The sequence below is a fragment of the Rousettus aegyptiacus genome, unplaced genomic scaffold (assembly GCF_014176215.1).
Source record: "Rousettus aegyptiacus isolate mRouAeg1 unplaced genomic scaffold, mRouAeg1.p scaffold_m13_p_8, whole genome shotgun sequence".
Lineage (NCBI taxonomy): Eukaryota > Metazoa > Chordata > Mammalia > Chiroptera > Pteropodidae > Rousettus > Rousettus aegyptiacus.
Window position 1 is genome coordinate 2973530 of NW_023416311.1, and position 18150 is coordinate 2991679.

General features: G+C 51.5%; 1 protein-coding gene across 1 annotated transcript in view; it reads left to right on the forward strand.

Moving 5' to 3' along the window:
* The window catches only part of PDILT (protein disulfide isomerase like, testis expressed), a 30242-nt gene extending 12316 nt beyond the window's left edge, over positions 1 to 17926 (forward strand). Inside the window, exons 3-11 of the mRNA XM_036226199.1 lie at positions 5245 to 5378; positions 6288 to 6425; positions 8363 to 8473; positions 8556 to 8681; positions 10328 to 10525; positions 13410 to 13530; positions 15130 to 15308; positions 16464 to 16553; positions 17530 to 17926. Coding sequence (XP_036082092.1) covers positions 5245 to 5378; positions 6288 to 6425; positions 8363 to 8473; positions 8556 to 8681; positions 10328 to 10525; positions 13410 to 13530; positions 15130 to 15308; positions 16464 to 16553; positions 17530 to 17814 — 1382 coding nt within the window. The 3' untranslated portion in view covers positions 17815 to 17926. The remainder of the gene's footprint in view (positions 1 to 5244; positions 5379 to 6287; positions 6426 to 8362; positions 8474 to 8555; positions 8682 to 10327; positions 10526 to 13409; positions 13531 to 15129; positions 15309 to 16463; positions 16554 to 17529) is intronic.
* Positions 17927 to 18150: the final 224 nt, after the last annotated feature.

Consider the following 18150-nt stretch of genomic DNA (forward strand, 5'->3'; position numbering starts at 1 on the left):
GGGTGCTTGTGTGTCAGTCAAAGTAATGCTAGCTGTGGAAACACATACAAACGCTAGCATTTTAGTGGCTTAACTGAATTACAAGTTCAGTTCTTGCTCGTGCAAGATGCAATTGGCAGCCACAGGGTGGAGATGGCGGGCTCCGCTCCACACAGTCTTTCAAGGACCTAGGCCCCTCCGGCGTGCAGCTCTGTCTTCCCCTAGGGCCTCTGAGCTACCTGCGATTTCTTCTGTGTCCCGCCAGCAGCTGTGGCAAGGAGGCGGAGGACCGCTACTGGTGGTGGTCATGGCCCAGGCTTGAAGTGGCAAAGAGCATTTCTATTCTCACTCCATTGGCCAAAATTCTGTTATACGGCTCCACCCACTGGAAGATTGATCAGATTGGGTGGGCATGTAGCTGGATCTCACTACAACTTTCATCTCAGCTGCTGGGCCCTAGAAGTACCATCAGGTCGGATAGTGAGGTGCATGGTCTATAAACTACCAAAGACCAGAGAGTGAGCTTTTAACTCCACCTAAATCCCTCCCTCCCAATCTTCTACTTTAGAATAATTTTGACAGGTCCCAGGCCAAGGAAGCACTGGTTGGCCAAAAGGGAAACTGGGAGATGATGGAACAAGACAGCTTTGAGACAGGATGACTACCAAATGCTTTGCTTCTGTCATTGTCATTTTATTCATTAACTCATTCGTTCATTCAATGCTTTTTTTTTTTTTTTATTGAGAGCCTACTACATGTCAAGTCCTATCTTGATGTCAAGGATGCCTGAAGAATTGTGTGCCTCAGTGTGGCACATGGTGGGACCTACTTGAAAAAGATTCGATATATAAAAGCATAATAGGCGGATGGATGGAACAGAACTTATGAACGCAGCTGTGCCCAGCAAAGCCCGTTCCATGTTAGTGGGACGTTCCAGTATGTGTGTGCTGAATGACTGGCTCTCAGGAAACTCAAGTCGCCTTTTTCTGGGCCTGGTGTTTAGCAGGTGTGCGATAAGCCTATTTGAGTCGTTTTAAGAACCCCAGAACCCCAGGTGTGCCACCGCCTGAAGGGGCTGCGGGCTGCCTTGCAGTTCTCAGAATGGACACAAGGGGGCATGAGACACACAGGCCAGATGAGCAGAGGATGGTGCCGAAGTGCCAGCCTCAGGGCAAGTTACAGGAAAGGCCTGGCAGGGCGGTGGCTCCCAGCCAGCTTGTGGCAGGTGGTGTGTGAACAAGGGAAGAGAAGAGCTGGGAAGAGAGGGCAGGAGAAGTGAGGGGAGGGACAGAGACACCCCACTCAAAGTCCTGACTCCACTTAGAGGCAACTAGATGACAACGTGACAACTTTCAGACTGTGTGAGTCTCTCTGCGGTGGAAGCCTGTGCTTGGACTGCCTGTGCCCTGCAGGAAACTCCGCTATCACCTCCCCAGGAAGTCTCCCTTGACTGCTGGGTTGGAGTGCCTGCTCCTTTTGTGGGGTTCACAGCACCTGTGATTCCCCTGCAAGTCCCCTCTTCACAGAATTCTATCCGTTCCCCGTTATCGTCTCTCCAGAGCTCCTCCCCTGGGTCCTCCAAGGAGGCTTCCAGAACTGGTGGGCACTCTGGTGGCTTCAAATCCTCATTACATGCCCAGGGGAAATCAATCCTGCTTGTTGAATTTTGATTTCCTTGTCTGTAAAACGAGGATGGCTTGACATGTAGTAGGTTCCCGGGGTTGCTGTGATGATGAAATAAATCTGCAAGGCACAAGCCCTGACACACTGTGTGCTGGGCACTTTCCCTGTCTCTTCTCCTACGTCACAACAACCCCGTGTAGGACGTGCTTTTACAGGTAGGGAAACTGAGGCCCAGAGGCGCAGAGTAACTTCCTCAAGGCTCCATGGGATCTACAAATGTTTTCTGCAAAGGGCCAGACAACCTCTTTTACAACCTTAACTCTGTTGATGCGGTGGGAAAGCATCTACGTATAAGCAAATGGATGTGGCTGTGTTCCAATAAAACTTTATTTATAAAATCAGTTGGCGGGCCAGATCTGGCCTATGGCCCTGTTGCAAACCGTGCTGCACTCAAGGGCGGGTGTGGCTGTTATTATCAAATGAATAGAGTCCTGGCCCACTTCGGTGCCCGGGACCTTATGAACGGTGTTTGAATATGACTGGGACGGAGTCGTGAGGGTGGGCTTGGCATCAGGCGCCAGCCCACATCTCTGCTGGGCTTTCCTGGCCCCCTTCTTCCTCAGTATTAACCCCCCAAAATCCATGCCCGAATGGAGCCAGGGCCAGGATTTTAGGACGCTCACTAGCTATGAGAACTTGACACTGCCTTCTGATTTCTCATTTCCTAAACAGGATGAATGGCGCGGGCCGGTTCTGCCCACCTGACAGGGCTTTACTGGTCTCCCACGCTGTGACTTTCATGAAAACTCTCTAAGAGACAGGTGGGGTTTAGCCCTTGTTGGGCCAAAGCCCCAGCCCCCTGCTCCTCTAGTCCCCAAGGACTTGGCCTTGGCCGCCTTCCTGGAAGTGGGGGGGGGGGGACTCAGGTTGCCTGCAGGGCCTCAGTTAATGATGCGTTCACAGCTTGTGCCTGAAAACACCCAGCAGGAGGACAGCCCCAGTCACTCATTGACAGGGCATTCACGCCTTGGTTGACACCATGTCCTCTGGCTCAGACCCAAGCAGGAACACAACGCCCCCAACTGTGCCCCATTCGCAGGCACTTGGGGACGAACCATTTACCAAGTTCAGAGCTACCTCAGTCCCATGGGGTCCGAATGGAGAAGGGCCTGAGTTCAAGTTCCCACAAGCCAGCTCATTCGGTGATTCAGTCACTGCTCTCATGTATCCGTCCTTTATTTCTTCAGCACCCAGTGTGAGCCTGACATTAGGGGAGAAACTGTGTAAGTTTGTCAAAAATGAAAATTTCCAGAAGAGACAGACTCAGTGAAAAAAACTAGAGAGAAATGGGCGGGGGAGGGGTGGGAAAGCGCCACTTGGAGAATTGCATAAGCAGGAGGTGCCCTTGAGGGCAGAGAGGGCGGGCGGAGGTGGGGGGGGCCTGGCAGACGCCCAAAGTGCTGTCGGAGTGATGGTTCCAATGACCTGAAATTTAAACCGGTTTGCAGGGTTTTCGTTCATTATTTTTGGTATTTTCGGAATTTTTAAACTGGTCCCTTACAACATAATTTTTTTTCCAGGCAAAAGCCTATAAGAGAAAGTTTGTTTCCAAGACACCTACCTGCCTATTTCCTCCCAAAAGATGGCTGTGAAATTAGAAGCTCAGCCTCAGGGCCGAATCTGGGTGACTGCATGGGGGGGGCGGGGGGCGGTCCTGCCCACTGAGGGTGGCGGGAAGCCTCCCCAACCTCTGTCTGTCCCTCGAGACCATCACATCCTTCTTCTATGAACTTTCATAGGCCTGACTCGCTGTAGCTTTTTAAATGGCCTAATCTGTATTTACTAAAGCTGACCACGGCGTCCCCTCTGGCCAGAAATTCTACTCCTGGGCTTGTGCCCAGCCCAAGTGCGGATGATGTGCCCCCAGAGACGTGCCTGAGAATTAATTCTTAATGGCCCCAAACTGGAAGGCACCTCAGTGCCAGCCCACGGAGAACGGGCAGATAAAGGGTAGAAAGAATATACTACATGGGTGAATCTCACAGACATAACGAAATCAGCCCCGCAAACACACTCTATAATTCCATTTACATGAAGCTCAGGAACAGGCAGACTCAAGTACCGTCGTGAAGTCAGCACAGAAGTTACCCCTGGGTGGGGGTCGGGGTGGGGGGGGGGGCTGTGAAGGGGCTGGAAGCAGGGACTCTGAGGGCCTGGTAATGTCCTATTTCTTGATCTGTGCGGTAGTTACTCAGGTGTGTTCATTTCGTGAAAATTCATCACACTGTTCATTCCGATTTGTACACCTTTTTGCGCGTAAATCTACTTCATTACAAGTTTTTAACAGGCCTAGTGGTCTTAGGAAATTAAGTGAAGATGTGGAAAATAGTTGATTCAGCAACTCAGCGTGCATTCATCAAGCCCTGTGAGCAATCTGTCCTGTCGCAGGACCTTTGCTCAGGCTGCCTGCTCTGCCTGGAAGCCCTTCCCTCTCCCTGTTGCCCTCTGATTGACACCTACACATCTTTCATTTTTTGGCTCATAAGTAACTTCCTCCAGGCAGCCCTCCCTGACTTCACGGTCTAGGTCATGCATCTTTGCTATAGGCTCATCGAACGTTGGTTTCAAATACTCATTTGGTTGTGCTCATATGCTCGTTGTGTAATCACGATCTGTCCTTAACAGAAAGAGAGCTGTGAAATGTGTCTGCGTTACTCAGGACCAAGCACAGCACTTGATATCATAATAGGCACCCGACGGGCATCTATCCAGTGAGAGGAGGGTGAAGGAGTAAATGAGCGAGTGAATCAATAAAGACCTGTGGATATAGCCCGAAGCTACTCACAACAAACATGCTTTACCCTTCGAACTCATTTGACATGTTCCACTCTATCCTGTAGCAGGCTTCGATAGGAAACCGTACTTTCCGTTATTCGCCATTATGTGAAATTGATGATCCCAACACACACAGGTCCATTTGTAACCCTCTGTACATTCGGACACACTGTTATGTGTCCTCAGATATGGGGAGACGTCCCCTAATTGTTAGAAGCTAATAAGATTTTTGTGTGCTTGGCACCTCCCATATGATCACCGTGAAAATGGAAGTTGAGCTCTATGACCTTAGCAAACATTTGTATCTCAGCCGAGAAACCGCAGTCACAAAGAGATGATGGACTTTTCCCAAGGTCAGAGCTTAGCTGGTCTTTGGATTTACATTCTATTTATTTACATTTTTTAAAAAATTAAATCTATCTAACTGTCACTTTGGAGGGTGGATAAGGAAAAAAGGCTGAGCTTGCTTCCTCCCCAGGTTTGCTAGTGGGGTGGCCATCGGTGAGTTGAACCTCAATTTCCTTACGCGGGGATAAGAGTATCTCTTAGGGTAGCATTGTTGTGGGATGTAATGTAGGCAAAGGCTCAGGGCTCAGCACAGTGCCTGGTTCCTGGCAAGTGCTCAATAAAGTTTAGCAGTTACTGCTAATATCCATCCCTTGGGGCTTGGGAGTGGGGGCAGGAGGACTGACCGGTGGCCTTCCAAGGATGGGACCCCGAAACAAGAGGCTTCTGCTGATTAAGCCCGGGAAAGACAGGCTCGAGGAAACCTCACAAGGAGACCTCCGTTCTACTGCCTCTCTTCAGGAGTGGTTGAATCTGCTGCCTTGGTCGTCTGGTTGAGAAGACAGATTAGCCAGAAGGCATTTTTGTTCACTGACACCCAGCAGGTGACAGATTTTGTGAGATCCAGGCCTTTGGTCATCATCGGCTTCTTCCAGGTACTGGGTTCAAGAGGCGGGAGGCAGATTTTCAACTGGTGAGGACGCCTGTGTCTGGGGGGGGGGCGGGTGAGGCGAGGTCTTCCCTTTGGGTTAATTCCATACCCATTCTTCGTTTTCCGATGAGCTGGTTTTCGGGGATGGGGGGTGGGCCGGGGGAGGCCGGGCAGGGAACTGCAGAGTTAAAATGAAGAAAGGAAAAATGGAAGCCGAGGGAGGCCGGGGAAGCCAACTGGGAAGGAGGACAGGATGGAGAGAGGAGACTGACGTATTTTGGGGGTCGGTTTCGACAGCATAACCGATCCCTTTTTTGGGGGTCCGTTTACAACAGCACCAAATGATCAATAAAGGGCAAAGTGTTTTCGCTTTTGGAGAATGAGTTTCTTGCACGTCTTAACCCTTTTCCTGTGACTTCGATGAGCCTTCCCCTTCTCTCGGCGGAGGTCAGAACTTCAGCATTTGGGTTATACGTGGGGGGAGCATGCACCTCTTTTCTCCCGTCCCACTCTTGACAGCGTTTTTGGCTTCAATTTTCTTTTAAGCTGATGATTGAAGGCTGGCGCCACGGCCATACCTCAATACCAGCTGTATATTTGATACGACACGTGATCAAGTCAAATGCCTCTTCTAATGGCAGTTGAGGAATTAATATGAAAAGTCTCAACCCTAATACTTGGCAAAGGTTGAGTTTATCCATTCTCTCCATTCGTCTCTGTGGGCTTGCCTATTTTGGCCTTAGTCATAGTCGGAGAAGTATTCTGGGTACAAAACATCCGTGAAAGGGGATTTGGGGGGCCCAGCAGAACCCCAGAACTTGCAAAGGTAAGGAGACAAATTGGTCATGATTCTCACCTTGCCCTTCAAGAAGCCAGGCATTCCGCTTTCTCCCAAACGTCCTTCCCCAAACAGGACCTGGAGGAAGAAGTGGCAAGCCTGTTCTACGATGTGATCAAAGATTTCCCAGAGCTCACGTTCGGAGTGATCGCGATCCGCAATGCTGTCGGGCGTTTCCACGTCGCCCTGGACAGCGTCCTGGTGTTCAAAAAGGTAGGTCTTTGGTCCTGCTGCAGGTGAGAGGTCTCCAGCTCCAAACGGAGGGCTCGCGCAGGTGCGCAGGGGCTTTTGGGAGCCAGGTGACATTAGACTCGTTGGCTTTTGCAGAGTCCGTTCCCCTGGTGTCTCTCCAACCCGTCCAGCCATTCTCCACTGTGAGTTCATCCTCCTTTCCTTCACCTGTCAATGTTGTTCACTGTCAACGCGCGGTCCTGGGTTTCCTTCTGGTCCATGCTCCCTGCCCGCCCTCCATCAGCGGTTACCGTCCAGACGCCGTGACTGACAAACGTCCATCTGCACCAGCTCATATCTCTAGGTCTTTATTCTCATCACCAGATGTCTCGGCGCGGCCGAGCCTGCAGTCGAAACCTCCCCTCCAAGTCCTCTTCCAGTGTTTCCTCTCTCTCGAGGAAAGGCGCCTTCGCCTCCTGCACCTGCCACCTCGTCAAGGCCAGAACACCCAGGCATCATTCCAACGCCTCTGATTTTAAATCTAGAGCATCCCTTGAATCTATTCATGGGTCTCTAGCGCTACCATCCTAGATCCAGTGACCATCGCCTCCCGCTGCCGAATGCAACATCCACCCGACTGATCTGCCATGTTCCCTCTTGTCCTCTAAAGAGTGTTCTTTCCAAAACCCATTGGCCGCTTTCCTTCTTCCCACTGAAAGCCCTTTAAGGGCTTCCTGTTCTCATTCTTATAGGATAAAGACTCAAGTTCTTACTAGGACTCACAGGCCTTCTGCAGTTGAGCCTCTATTACCCACCTTCCTCCTCCCCTTCCTTTAAATTTTAAATTAATTAATTAAATTAAATAACTGAAAGTTGAGTTCCTCAGTCAAACTAGCAACATGCGGAGGGCAAGTCCACTGGACAGCATGGATTTACAGAGCATTGCCAACACCGCAGGATGTTCCGTTGAACAGGGTCTGCTTCCCGGAACATGCGTCACCCCCTCCCCCACACAAAGCCAAATCCTTGCAATAACCGTGTGACTTGTAGATACGGCACAGAGAGGTTAGGTTACTTCCCCAAGGTCACACAGGACGTAGGTCAAATGATACCCAGATCTGCTTGACTTTCAGTGAGGACTGTGAGCCACCATGTTTTTACCTGGACTCATAGAAGTCACTCAGAGGTTTTAATCTGGAGAATAAAATGACCCTCTTTGTGGTTTCGAATGGGACAAGACAGACTCCAGAAATGGATTCGCATACGTACAGAAATTTTAGTATATGATAAAGATATTTTAGAACGGTAGGGAACATATATGTTATTCAATGTTCGGTGTTGAAAGAATTGGATAGCCATACGGGGTAAAAAACATTGACGCTAAATCCACGTATCACTCGTTCCACCAAACGGAGAGGGAGCTGGGGGTCCTCGTGAGATCCTGATGTAGGCCAGAAGGAAGGAAGGAAGGAAGGAAGGAAAGAAGGAAGGAAGGAAGGAAGGAAGGAAGGAAGGAAGGAAGGAAGGAAGGAAGGAAGGAAGGAAGGAAGGAAGGGAGGGTTTGACTGCAGGGGAATCCTTCCAAAGTTCATCAAAGTCACTTAGCAGAAAGCCCTGTGCCCCCACATACGGAGCTGCCTTCGTGCCCCACACACTCAGTCAGTGGCTAGAAGCAGTGTGGGAGAAACCGCCCAGCACCGGCATGAATGTGCTGATGGCTTCATGGCGAGGCGGCTGCAGCCGGTGGTCGGCGACACTCCCCGCCTTTGTAGACGGCAGATCTTCGTGGTTGCCACGTACCCACAGACCCACAGGCTAATCTGCCCAGCCGTCCACTCTTAGGAAGTGCCCAGATTGTGGGTCACACGGTCACCATGGTGTTTTCTTTTTGTCCAAGGGGAAACCGTGCCGCTCATATTTATTAAGGGCCTACATCATGGAAGCTACTGCCCTCCAACATTTTTCTTCTTTGGTTCAAGGGAAAAATCGTGACCCGCCAGGAGCTTCTGGATGACAGTAGCAACAAGCAAATCCTTAACCAGGTCATAAAGCAGCAACTCACAGGTTTTGTCATCGAATACAACACCGAGGTCGGTGGGCGAAGGGCCCCGGGAGAAGGGTGGCCCGGGGCGCTGTGCACGTGGGGCGGACCTGTCCTCCCTGTCGTTTCAGAATAAGGATCTGATTTACGAGCTGCACATCCTGAATCACATGCTGCTCTTCGCCTCCAAAAGCTCCAGGTCGTTCGGCTTGATCATGCAGCATTATAAGCTGGCATCGAAGGAATTCCAAAACAAGGTTCGTGGACGCCCCGTTCTTTTAGGGCTCCTGGGTCGAATTGAACGAAGACCTGTGCCCTGTCCCGGCTGCCCGCCTTGCTGATTATAAAGTCAGGAGGAAGGATTTGCATAGGTGCTTCGTATGCTGATTTCCTGATTTGCATATTGATGCCATTGAGGATTTGCTGTTGAATTTTAGATCAGCCTCCTCCCTTCTTCTTGTCCAGTCCAGTGTCTCTGCCTTCCTTGCAGAGTTTACACTCCGCCTTTCCTGTCTTTTTGATAAGTCTATTGTGGGAACTCGATAGTTTGGCTGTTTTGTTGACAGACGGCACCCCACTAAGAGTGGGTGACTGCACTGGGGGTAGCAATTGGCCTGGAGAGGAGAAGGTGGCCAGACCAGTGCCGCCTGAGGTCAGGGAGCGTGAGACTGTCCCACACCGAGTCGCTGACATCTTAGATTTGGGTCCAAACTCTCTTCCTCTTACAAGTGGGCTTTGTCTTACATGAGTTTCTTAATCTCTTAGCCTCAGTTGCCTCATGTGTAAAATAGAGGTTTGCGGTGAGAATTAGAGGTGCTACATGTAGATCAACGAGCAAAGTATGTACAATAAACAGGGAATATTCTTATTATTGTTATTTTTACTATTATTACTATTATTAATCTGTTTTTCCTAAGCATTAGACCTATATTTCTAAAGTTACCATCGCTTTGACTATGGGACTGGTCATTTTTCTTTTTCTTTTTCTAAGAAGTACAGTTATGGCAGATTTTTTTTTTCTTTTGAAGAAAACGACTCTGAGATTAAAAAAAAAAAACAAATTAAAAACGTTGAAAACCAAAATAAACACAGAGAAAAGCCACTAGGGCATGAACATGTTTAATGTCCATGCTTCATTCCACCTCATTATTCCCCAGGAATGATGCCCTGATCACAGCAATATTTCTTGTAAATATATTTCCTGGTTCATTCCATATTAAAATTTAGGATTGCTGAGGAGCTCACAGTCCGATCGCTTTCCCACAGAATTTATTAGTTTGTTTACTCGTTCTGCCGTCTGCCTTCTCCACCAGAATGCAGGCTCCATGAGGGCATGGATACTGTCCGCTTAGCAAAAGGCCTGGTAGGGGCTCCACAAAGCTTTGTCGAATGAATGAGTGAATGAAGTCATAGATTTCCTCGAGAGAAGAATGATTTAGAATGAGAAGAGTTCACAAATGTCTTGAGTCACTGAACTAAGCCTTTACATACACTGTCCTGTTTAATTCTCACAGCACCCCCTATAAGGCGAGCCCTGTTAGAACCACAACTTTACAGATAAGGAAACTGAGGCACAGAGAGGGGAAGTTGCTGTTTCGCCCAAGGGACTGGGAGGCAAGCGCAGGGCTTCCTGACCTCCTGCAGTTGTGTGGGTGGCACCCAGCACGTGGGCGGTGGTGCCAGGCTAATGACCAGGGGTGCGGAGCTGCACCGGTGACAGGGGAGACTTTGCCGCATCTTTCGAGGAGCCGTGCGGACCCTGCTTCTTGCATCCCACTACTGCCCTCCCATAGCCACCTGACAGTTTCTCCCCCTCCCCACGGGATTCCTCACCCAATTTCAATTCCTTACCCTCTTCGTGGCCTCTGATCCAGAAGGACACAGGTGTCATCTGATTTGACAGATTCTTTGCATCCTTGTGGATGCAGACGAACCCAGGAACGGACGGATCTTCGAATACTTCCGGATCACAGAGGTCAATGTCCCATCTGTCCAAATCCTAAACTTGAGCTCCGACGCGAGCTACAAAATGCCATTTGAGGACATAACCTTCCAAAACCTCAAGAAATTCGGCCGCAGCTTCCTGAATAGAAGTGCCAAGGTAAGTTCATTTTTGGATGAGGTTTGTCCAGAACATTAAGATCATCCCCCTTTTTTTTTTTGTAATTCTGCTGGCCTTGGTCATCTGAATGGGGATCAATGTGAGGTTCAATGTGGGGAAATACCCCCATCTCCCTACCTCTAATCTAGTCAACTTCTCACCTGTAAAGACCCCATAACTCCACTATACAATCTTTATTCTTAAAGTAAAGGTATTTCCTTTGCAGGAATTACTGATTGAGCTGCAGGTACACCCAGGGATAATACCCTCCTTTCAGACTCTAAAGTGAAATATTAACTTGGCCTAAGAGTAGGTCCTTGCTTTGGGGGAGGAGGTGGGGTGGAATGTATTAAGCAATCAGGATTTAACCTCAAAGCATTAGGGACCTTTTGTTGGGGCTGGAGTGGAGTTGGAAGGGAGTTTATTTTTCTAAAAGAGAGGAGAGATTGCGAAAGGATGGCTACCTAATACAAATCACCTGTTATTTATTTAGTACTTGCAATATCCTCAACCACCCCACTGAGTTAGGCGACTGTATTTTTAATTTTCTATATGAGGACATTTGAAAGTCCTGGGGAATTCTTTAAAAGTGTTCTGGAACAGCAGGAATAAATTGGGACCCTTCAGGTAAACCAGAATGCACGGTCACTCTACCTCTGAGGGCCTCTGTCCACTACCTTCTGCCCATTTCCCCGTAGACACTGCTTCCCCTGTGGCCTCAAGGGGAACACGTTTTATCTCTTACGCACATTATCATGGGCCAAGCGGTGAGGCTGGCCTCCTCCATGCCTCTTCCGAGACATTTCTCCTCCTCCTGCTGTCAACTGGCGCCGCCTCCCAAGACCCTTTGGGTCCCACACCTTGGACGCCACCTGCCCCCGCCCCCTGTTGCTGTCCTATGATCATGTCCTTGTCACTGTCTAAGGAGGTAAACCCCTCACCGAACACATGTCCTCCACCCCTGCTCGGCCACCATTTCCAGGGATGTCAGAATCCCCAAGTCCGGTCTCCCTTCTCCCGTGGCTGGCATGTCTGTGCCTTCGCAGCCATCCGTCTGTCCTGTGGCCACGCTCCAGAGGTGGCGGCCCCTCTGGGAGCCCGATTCACACTTCCTGCCCTCTTGGCTACCTCCCTTCTCTCCTGCCCATGTCGCTACAGCCCCTGACCCTCTGACCTCCCGACCCCGTTTCACCACCCCTTGGTGCCCTCCTGTGTGAGCTTGGACTCCGTGGGTCGTTGCCGTGACGAGCGTTTCCTTAACTCCTGGATCCCCTCCACTTCCTACCTCCCCTACATCCTGAGAAATCCCACCCTTGGCGGGAGCCACTCAGCTTTTCTCCTGCTTCCAGGCCAATGCCGGGAAGAAAAGAACACCGTGGCGAGGCCATCTGGCTTCGCAGAATTACAAGCCAGAGCTGCCGTGGGCTCTTGGAAATGTCCTGATGTCGTGACGTAGATTTCTCCTAGTGTGTTCGTTCTTCAATTCCCTGAGCCGATTCTCCTCACACTCCCTCCCTCCTTCGGCCTTGGCTTCAGATGGGCCGCCTTGTCTTCCATCACCGCATGTGCAAACCTCCCTGGAGCTCAACCCATCCCCCTTCTCCCCCCAGGTACCCCTAAAGAGGTGTCTGCCCTCCTGCCAGAGGCTCGCAGGTCTTCCTGCGCTCGCGGAGTAGAGAGGAACACCTCTCCCGTGACCTACGAGATCTGCCTGATCTGGCCCGTTCCTAAGTCTCCGTCATCGGCGCTCTTTCCCATCTCCCATGCCCAGCCCCCACACCGTTTCCATCCTTCTGGAATAATCTTCGAGTCCTTTCCAGTAGCTGAGGGAGGGCATTGTGGGAGATGAAGCCGTTGAGCCGGGAAAAGCGGGACAACAAGGACTTGTAAGCACAGGGAGGATTTGGTACCCTAAAGGCAGTGGGAATCTAGATGCCCACGCGAAGATGGGGCCCTGCTCGTAGGATAAAGGGTTCAGAGGAGATGCAGAGAGCATGCTGCAAGATGAGAGATGAAGGCTGCCTGGACCAGGGCAGGAGCAGTGAAGATGGAGAGAAGGGTGTGGATTCGAGGGTATCCAGGGAGCAATGATTGTAGAGATTGACCCCACTTCCTTCACAGAGAAGCAAGAGCGAGGCTCACCCTTCCACTCATCCACTTACAAAGTATTTAGCAGTCCCGCCAAGTACCAGGCGGTAGATACTCAACGATGGGGGAAGAAAGTTTCCTCGCGATCTTCTGTCTAGTGTGGTAGAGACACGTGAGTCGAATAACCAGAAAAACAAACAGAAGTGTTAAGCTTGATACAGTGATGATACGAGGACAAGTCCCAAGTGTTATGAGAAGTCCAGGTTACCTAGTTACAGAAGGGGGTGCAGGAATGAGGAATGGGGGACTCCCCCACAAAGGACTGGCATGAGCAGAGGCCTGAGGCAGGAGGCAGGCTGGCCCCTGGGGTAAACAGAAGGCCAGGTGTCTGATGAGCTTGGAGAGGCTGGGAGGAATCAGAGTGTGGTGAGATTTTGCAGGCCCTGTAAATTATCTTGGTTTTGATTCTCGGCATGATTAGGGACAGCTAAGTTTTTTGTGGGGGAGCAAATGAATTAGGATGCTAAAGACATGAACCCCTCCCTCACCTAAGAATCCCATGTGTTTGAGAGGCTGGCCCTGACCCCAGCCTGGAGGGAGCCCTGTCCCCTCCTGACCCTGATCTGCCCTGGACCGCCGTGGCTCACCACCAAGTTCAGAGTCCCTCTCAGCCTTCCAAACTCTTCCTTGAGGCTCCTGTAAGAACAGGAAGAACCTGCCATCATTCCCAGGAGTGGATGACCTCACTGCCCACCTTTTCCTGAAGACAGTGAGACCTCTCACCTTTGCTTTCTAGAAACATCAGCCCAGCGAGGAGGTCCCAAAATACTGGGACCAGGGGCCGGTTAAGCAGCTTGTAGGGAAGAACTTCAATCTCGTCGTCTTCGACAAGGACCGGGATGTTTTCGTGATGTTCTGTGAGTATCTCCACAGAGGCCACAGGAGGCACGGGCCCTGGTGTTACATTCCGGGTATTTCTCCCGAATTCTTGGGCATCAGAATCTCCAAAACCTATCCCAGCACCGGGGGGTGGGGGTGGGCGGAGGGGGAGGTCTTCCGACATCCAAAGACTTTGAGTCAAGACTCTGTCGGCCACACTGCAACTGTCCCCCAAACCGAATTCTTAGAGCGTGGGGCATACCTTCCGCATAATCCGGGCCTGTGACTTTTAATGATCATAATGCTGATGGCTGCCACCATATAGACGCCACCATATCCCAGGCCTCATGCCAAGCCGTTCTATACTTTATCTTATTTAATCCTCACCACATACTTTTGAAAGTAGGTGCCTTGTCCCTACTTTATAGATGACTGAACAGAGACCCAGGGACATGAGGAAAAGTTTGCCCAGGTTGAGTGCTCTCACTGGGAATGGGACCCAGGGGGTCTGACTCCAGTGCCTACATCCTGGCTTTTTGTCACTTATCAAAGGGCCAATGTTTAACTGACCTGAGTAGGCGTGGCCACACTGGAGACCCAAATTGTGTACCTAAAGAACTTAGCACGGTGTCTGGCATACCGTAAGTGCTTGATAAACGATGGCTATTATTGCTGGTATCGGTCCTTCTGTTGTAATTATGTCCAGTGCTCACCTAAGAACTATTGTTCTTTCCTCACTATTTCTGATTTGCCAAAGCCAGCGACCTTCCCGCCACCCTGAGACTCAGAGAAGGCTGACCCCGCAGCTCCTTCAGACACCTCTTACTCAACAGGCGGATTTGCCATTTGCTGAGCACTTACAATGAGTCAGGCATGAGTTCGCTGTTCTCACACCTGCTCTCATTTTCTCCTCAAAACAGACCTCTTAGGAAGGCCCACGACACAGGTCAGCAAACCCAGCAGGCAGGGAGATTAGTTACCTTACCCCCCAGCGTGCACGGTAGGTAAACTGTGAGGCGAAAAGTTCAAAGCAAGCTCCGAGGCCGCCACTGCTTCCTGGGGAGCGACCCGAGGGCGGGCGGGTCCACTGTGCAGGCCTTTCGAAACCTCACTGATGTGGACTGTCGTCCATGGGGCGAGGTGTTTAAGGTCTGCCGCCTTTCCGTGGCAGGCGGGGGCCTTTCTGCACTCACCTGACGCCCAGAGTTATGAGGGTGCCCATCTGGTTCCAGTAAAAGGCCAGAGCAGCCTCATTTTCTTGGAAGCGGGGCTGTCAGATCGGCCCCCTGGGACTACGGCCATTATGTCCCCTTCTGCTCCAGGGGTCCCTCAGGGGATGCCGCTGGGAGAGCAGACGATCCTGGAGGCACTTGGTCTCCACATGGAGGGACGATCATCCAAATTTAGTGTCTGGGGACTTCAAGGCCACGCCTCCCATGAAGAAAAGGAACTTTCATGGGGGGACAGAAGGCAGGGTTTCGTTCCCCTCTGGGTTGAAGCTGCTCCCCGATGTCTTTCCAGAAGGCTGGGCACCTGGGCCAGACTCAAAGTTCACGGAACTGTTCTTAAGGAGGCCCGGTGTCCCCTTTCCAGGGGTTCCCTGTCGGCTGAGCCTGACCCCGGCCCCTCTCTTGCAGATGCTCCCTGGTCCAGCAAGTGCAGGGCCCTGTTCCCGGTGTTGGAGGAGTTGGGCATAAAGTATCAAAACCACTCTACAGTCACCGTTGCCAAGATCGACATCACGGCAAACGACATTCAGCTGATGCACCTAGACCGCTACCCTTTCTTCAGGCTCTTCCCCACCAACTCTCAACAAGTGAGGGGCTCCTGGGACTCACGCATCCGGAAATCTGGTTACCATTTCTCGCTTTTCCAGCTCTGCCTTCTACCAAGACAGCCTCCTTCTCAGCTCAGGCCTCAACTATCCTCTCCCCTTCCATTTAAAGCATTTGCCATTAGCTTCCGTAGAAGTCCCAGGACTCGCTATTATTGGGTCCAGCTGAATGGAGCCTGCGACTCACCCCGGACCCAATCACTGTGGCCAAGCGGATGAGGGTGTTTGGGTGGGTCAGGCCCAGGTTACCTGGTTCCCTCTGGTACCCAGACGACACGGGACACGGTGGTGGAAACTGCCACGTGAATACTGGGTGTGGGGTACTCCTGGAAGAAGGAAGAGCGCATGGTAGAAAAAGAGTGTCTTTGACAATTTGGTATTATGGGCGGCGAACACCTGCCGTGCCCATGGGACACACACTCTCCGCTGCTTTGGCACGTGGGGAGGGCGTCAATCAGAGAATCATAGGCCAAGGTCCCTGCTCCCAAGAAGAGTCTGACTGAGCACAGCAGGGAGAAATCACTACCTGGGCCCACCTCCAAATGCAACTAGAACTGGAGGGGCCACATTCTGCGGGGTGGGGTGGGCAGATGTGGCCGGGAGTCTTCACACAGAAATGGGTTTCTGAAGAACACACCGGGGATTCAGAGCAGAAGAGCAGAAGGGCGGGACTCATAGCTAGGACATGTACTAAGAACAAGGAGTTGGGCAGGAGGATGGCCACAGCACTGCGAAGGACGTGTCCTCCTCCTCGGACAGAGGATGCACGCAGGGAGCCATGGAAAACGAGGCTGGACTGAGAGGGCGGGGCCGTCACAGGCCTCTGGTTATCTGAGGATGCTTTAGGCAGCCAGTGGGCAGTAGGCAGCTTCCTCATCTTAAAGACTGAAAGAGGAGAGGGAAAGAGCGTGGGGCCTTAGTCCAGGCTCTGAACCGCCGCGTTACGGCCCTACGATGAAGGAATTTTTATCATCCTTATTTTAGAGCCATGGGGACGGAGGCCCAATGAGGTTAAGGGACCTGCTCATTGTACTCTGGTGCTTAGAAATCTGACCCTGGATTTTTATCTACGCAGCAATCCCTGAGTATTTTGCAGGAAGAGGCGGCCGCTTGGACTCGGTTCTGTTTTCCTCCTAGGTGGTGAAGTATAAAGGAGAACATACCATGCAAGGCTTTTCGGACTTCCTGGAAAGTCAAATCAAGACCAGGGTTGAGGATGACGATGAGGTAAGGGGGGACGGCAGTACCCTGGATTATTCTGTCCCACGCAGAATCACCGAGAACTCAGTGGATGAGAGAGCATGTGCCACAGTCTTGTGCCCTCTGAAGACAGTCGAGGCTGAACAGCCATCCATTGTGGGTGACTTGACGTCAAGGGCACTTGCTCCAAGGAAGCAGAAATGGCAGACTCTAGAAGCACCAGGAAGAGCAGAGGTTCTGAGCTCTCACGGCTCCTAAGGCGGCGTCCTGAGTGGGTGACCAGGTGTCCTGACGGGGTCCTGTCCTCCGAGGTGGTTCTGATGGATGGATGACAGTCCGCGTTCCATCCTAATCCCATTCACGCTTCAGCAAGGCCATCTGCCGGAAGGTGCCATCCGTATTAGTGAGGACCCCTTTCCGTCGCGTATGTCAGAAACACTACCCACTGGCTTAAACGATCACAGCATTTTCTCCCACGTAACTGGCAGAACATCAGACGTGGGTGGACCCGGAAGCTCCGGCTTGTCCTGTGTCTCCCGCTCTCTGTCGTCCTTTACATGGGCTTCACTCCCAAGCAGTCACTGCCCCGTGGAGGGTCATGGAGGGATTGCCCACAGCTTCACGTTACTATCCTCCCGGCGTAGAAAAGCACCGCCTTTTTAGCAGTCCTAGCAAAGGTCCTGGATAGGGACCTCATTAGTGAGGCCTGGGTCACGAGCCCAGTCCAGAAGCTAAGCACGGGTGTGTGGAGGGGCAGCCTCACCTACAGACTCAGAGGGAAGGGTGGTTCCCAAAGGTCCTCTTACTGGAGGAGCAGAGCTGCAGTCGGGCACTGCCCCTTTCCCGACCATACGGACCTCTGCGTCTGTCAGGGTTCTCCAGGTGACACTCTCTGGGTTCTTCCAGAAAAAGAGGTCTTGACGACAGCCATCGCGATGATCATGTGTCTCTCGCCTCTCTATTTCTTTGTCCTCCTCCTTCCCTCCGTCCTTCTCTTGGATAGCTAATGTTGATGGAGCAAAGTGAAGAGATGGAAGAGGAGGTCTTAGCTAAAGAAGAGGAGGTACCTTCACTACGGGAAGAGTTCCCCAAACAGAATTTGCCGGAGCTGGAGAATGTGACCCAGCTGGAGGCGCCAGAGGGGCAGATGGAAACAGCTGAGGAGGAGGAGGAGGAAGAGGAGGAGGAGGAGGAGGAGGAGGAGGAGGAGGAGGAGGAGCAGGTGGTTACACCCAAGAAGGGACCACCCAGACAGGGGAAGGAAGCAGGAGCGAAGGAAGAACTATAGCTCCCCCAACGCCAGGAGGTGACACGCTGTTCCCAGGCCCTGGCATCCTCTCAGAGTGGATCGACGCTAATAAAATTATATATATTGTGTGATGTCTGGGCGGAGGCCGATTAATAAAAGCCCCGCACGTCTTCGGCCCTGTTTTACTCGTTACTTCTTTTCCCAGGCCGATGCTGCCTTAAAAAAGCCGCTCGGCCAGGAATTCAGGCAGGGCTGCGGGGCAAGCCATGATCGCAACACTTACTGTGTGTTTACGACACGCTGGGCACTGTCTGGCTCCCGCAGCATTGCCAGGAGTTAGTTGCATTACCCCCATGTTACAGACGAGGAAACTGA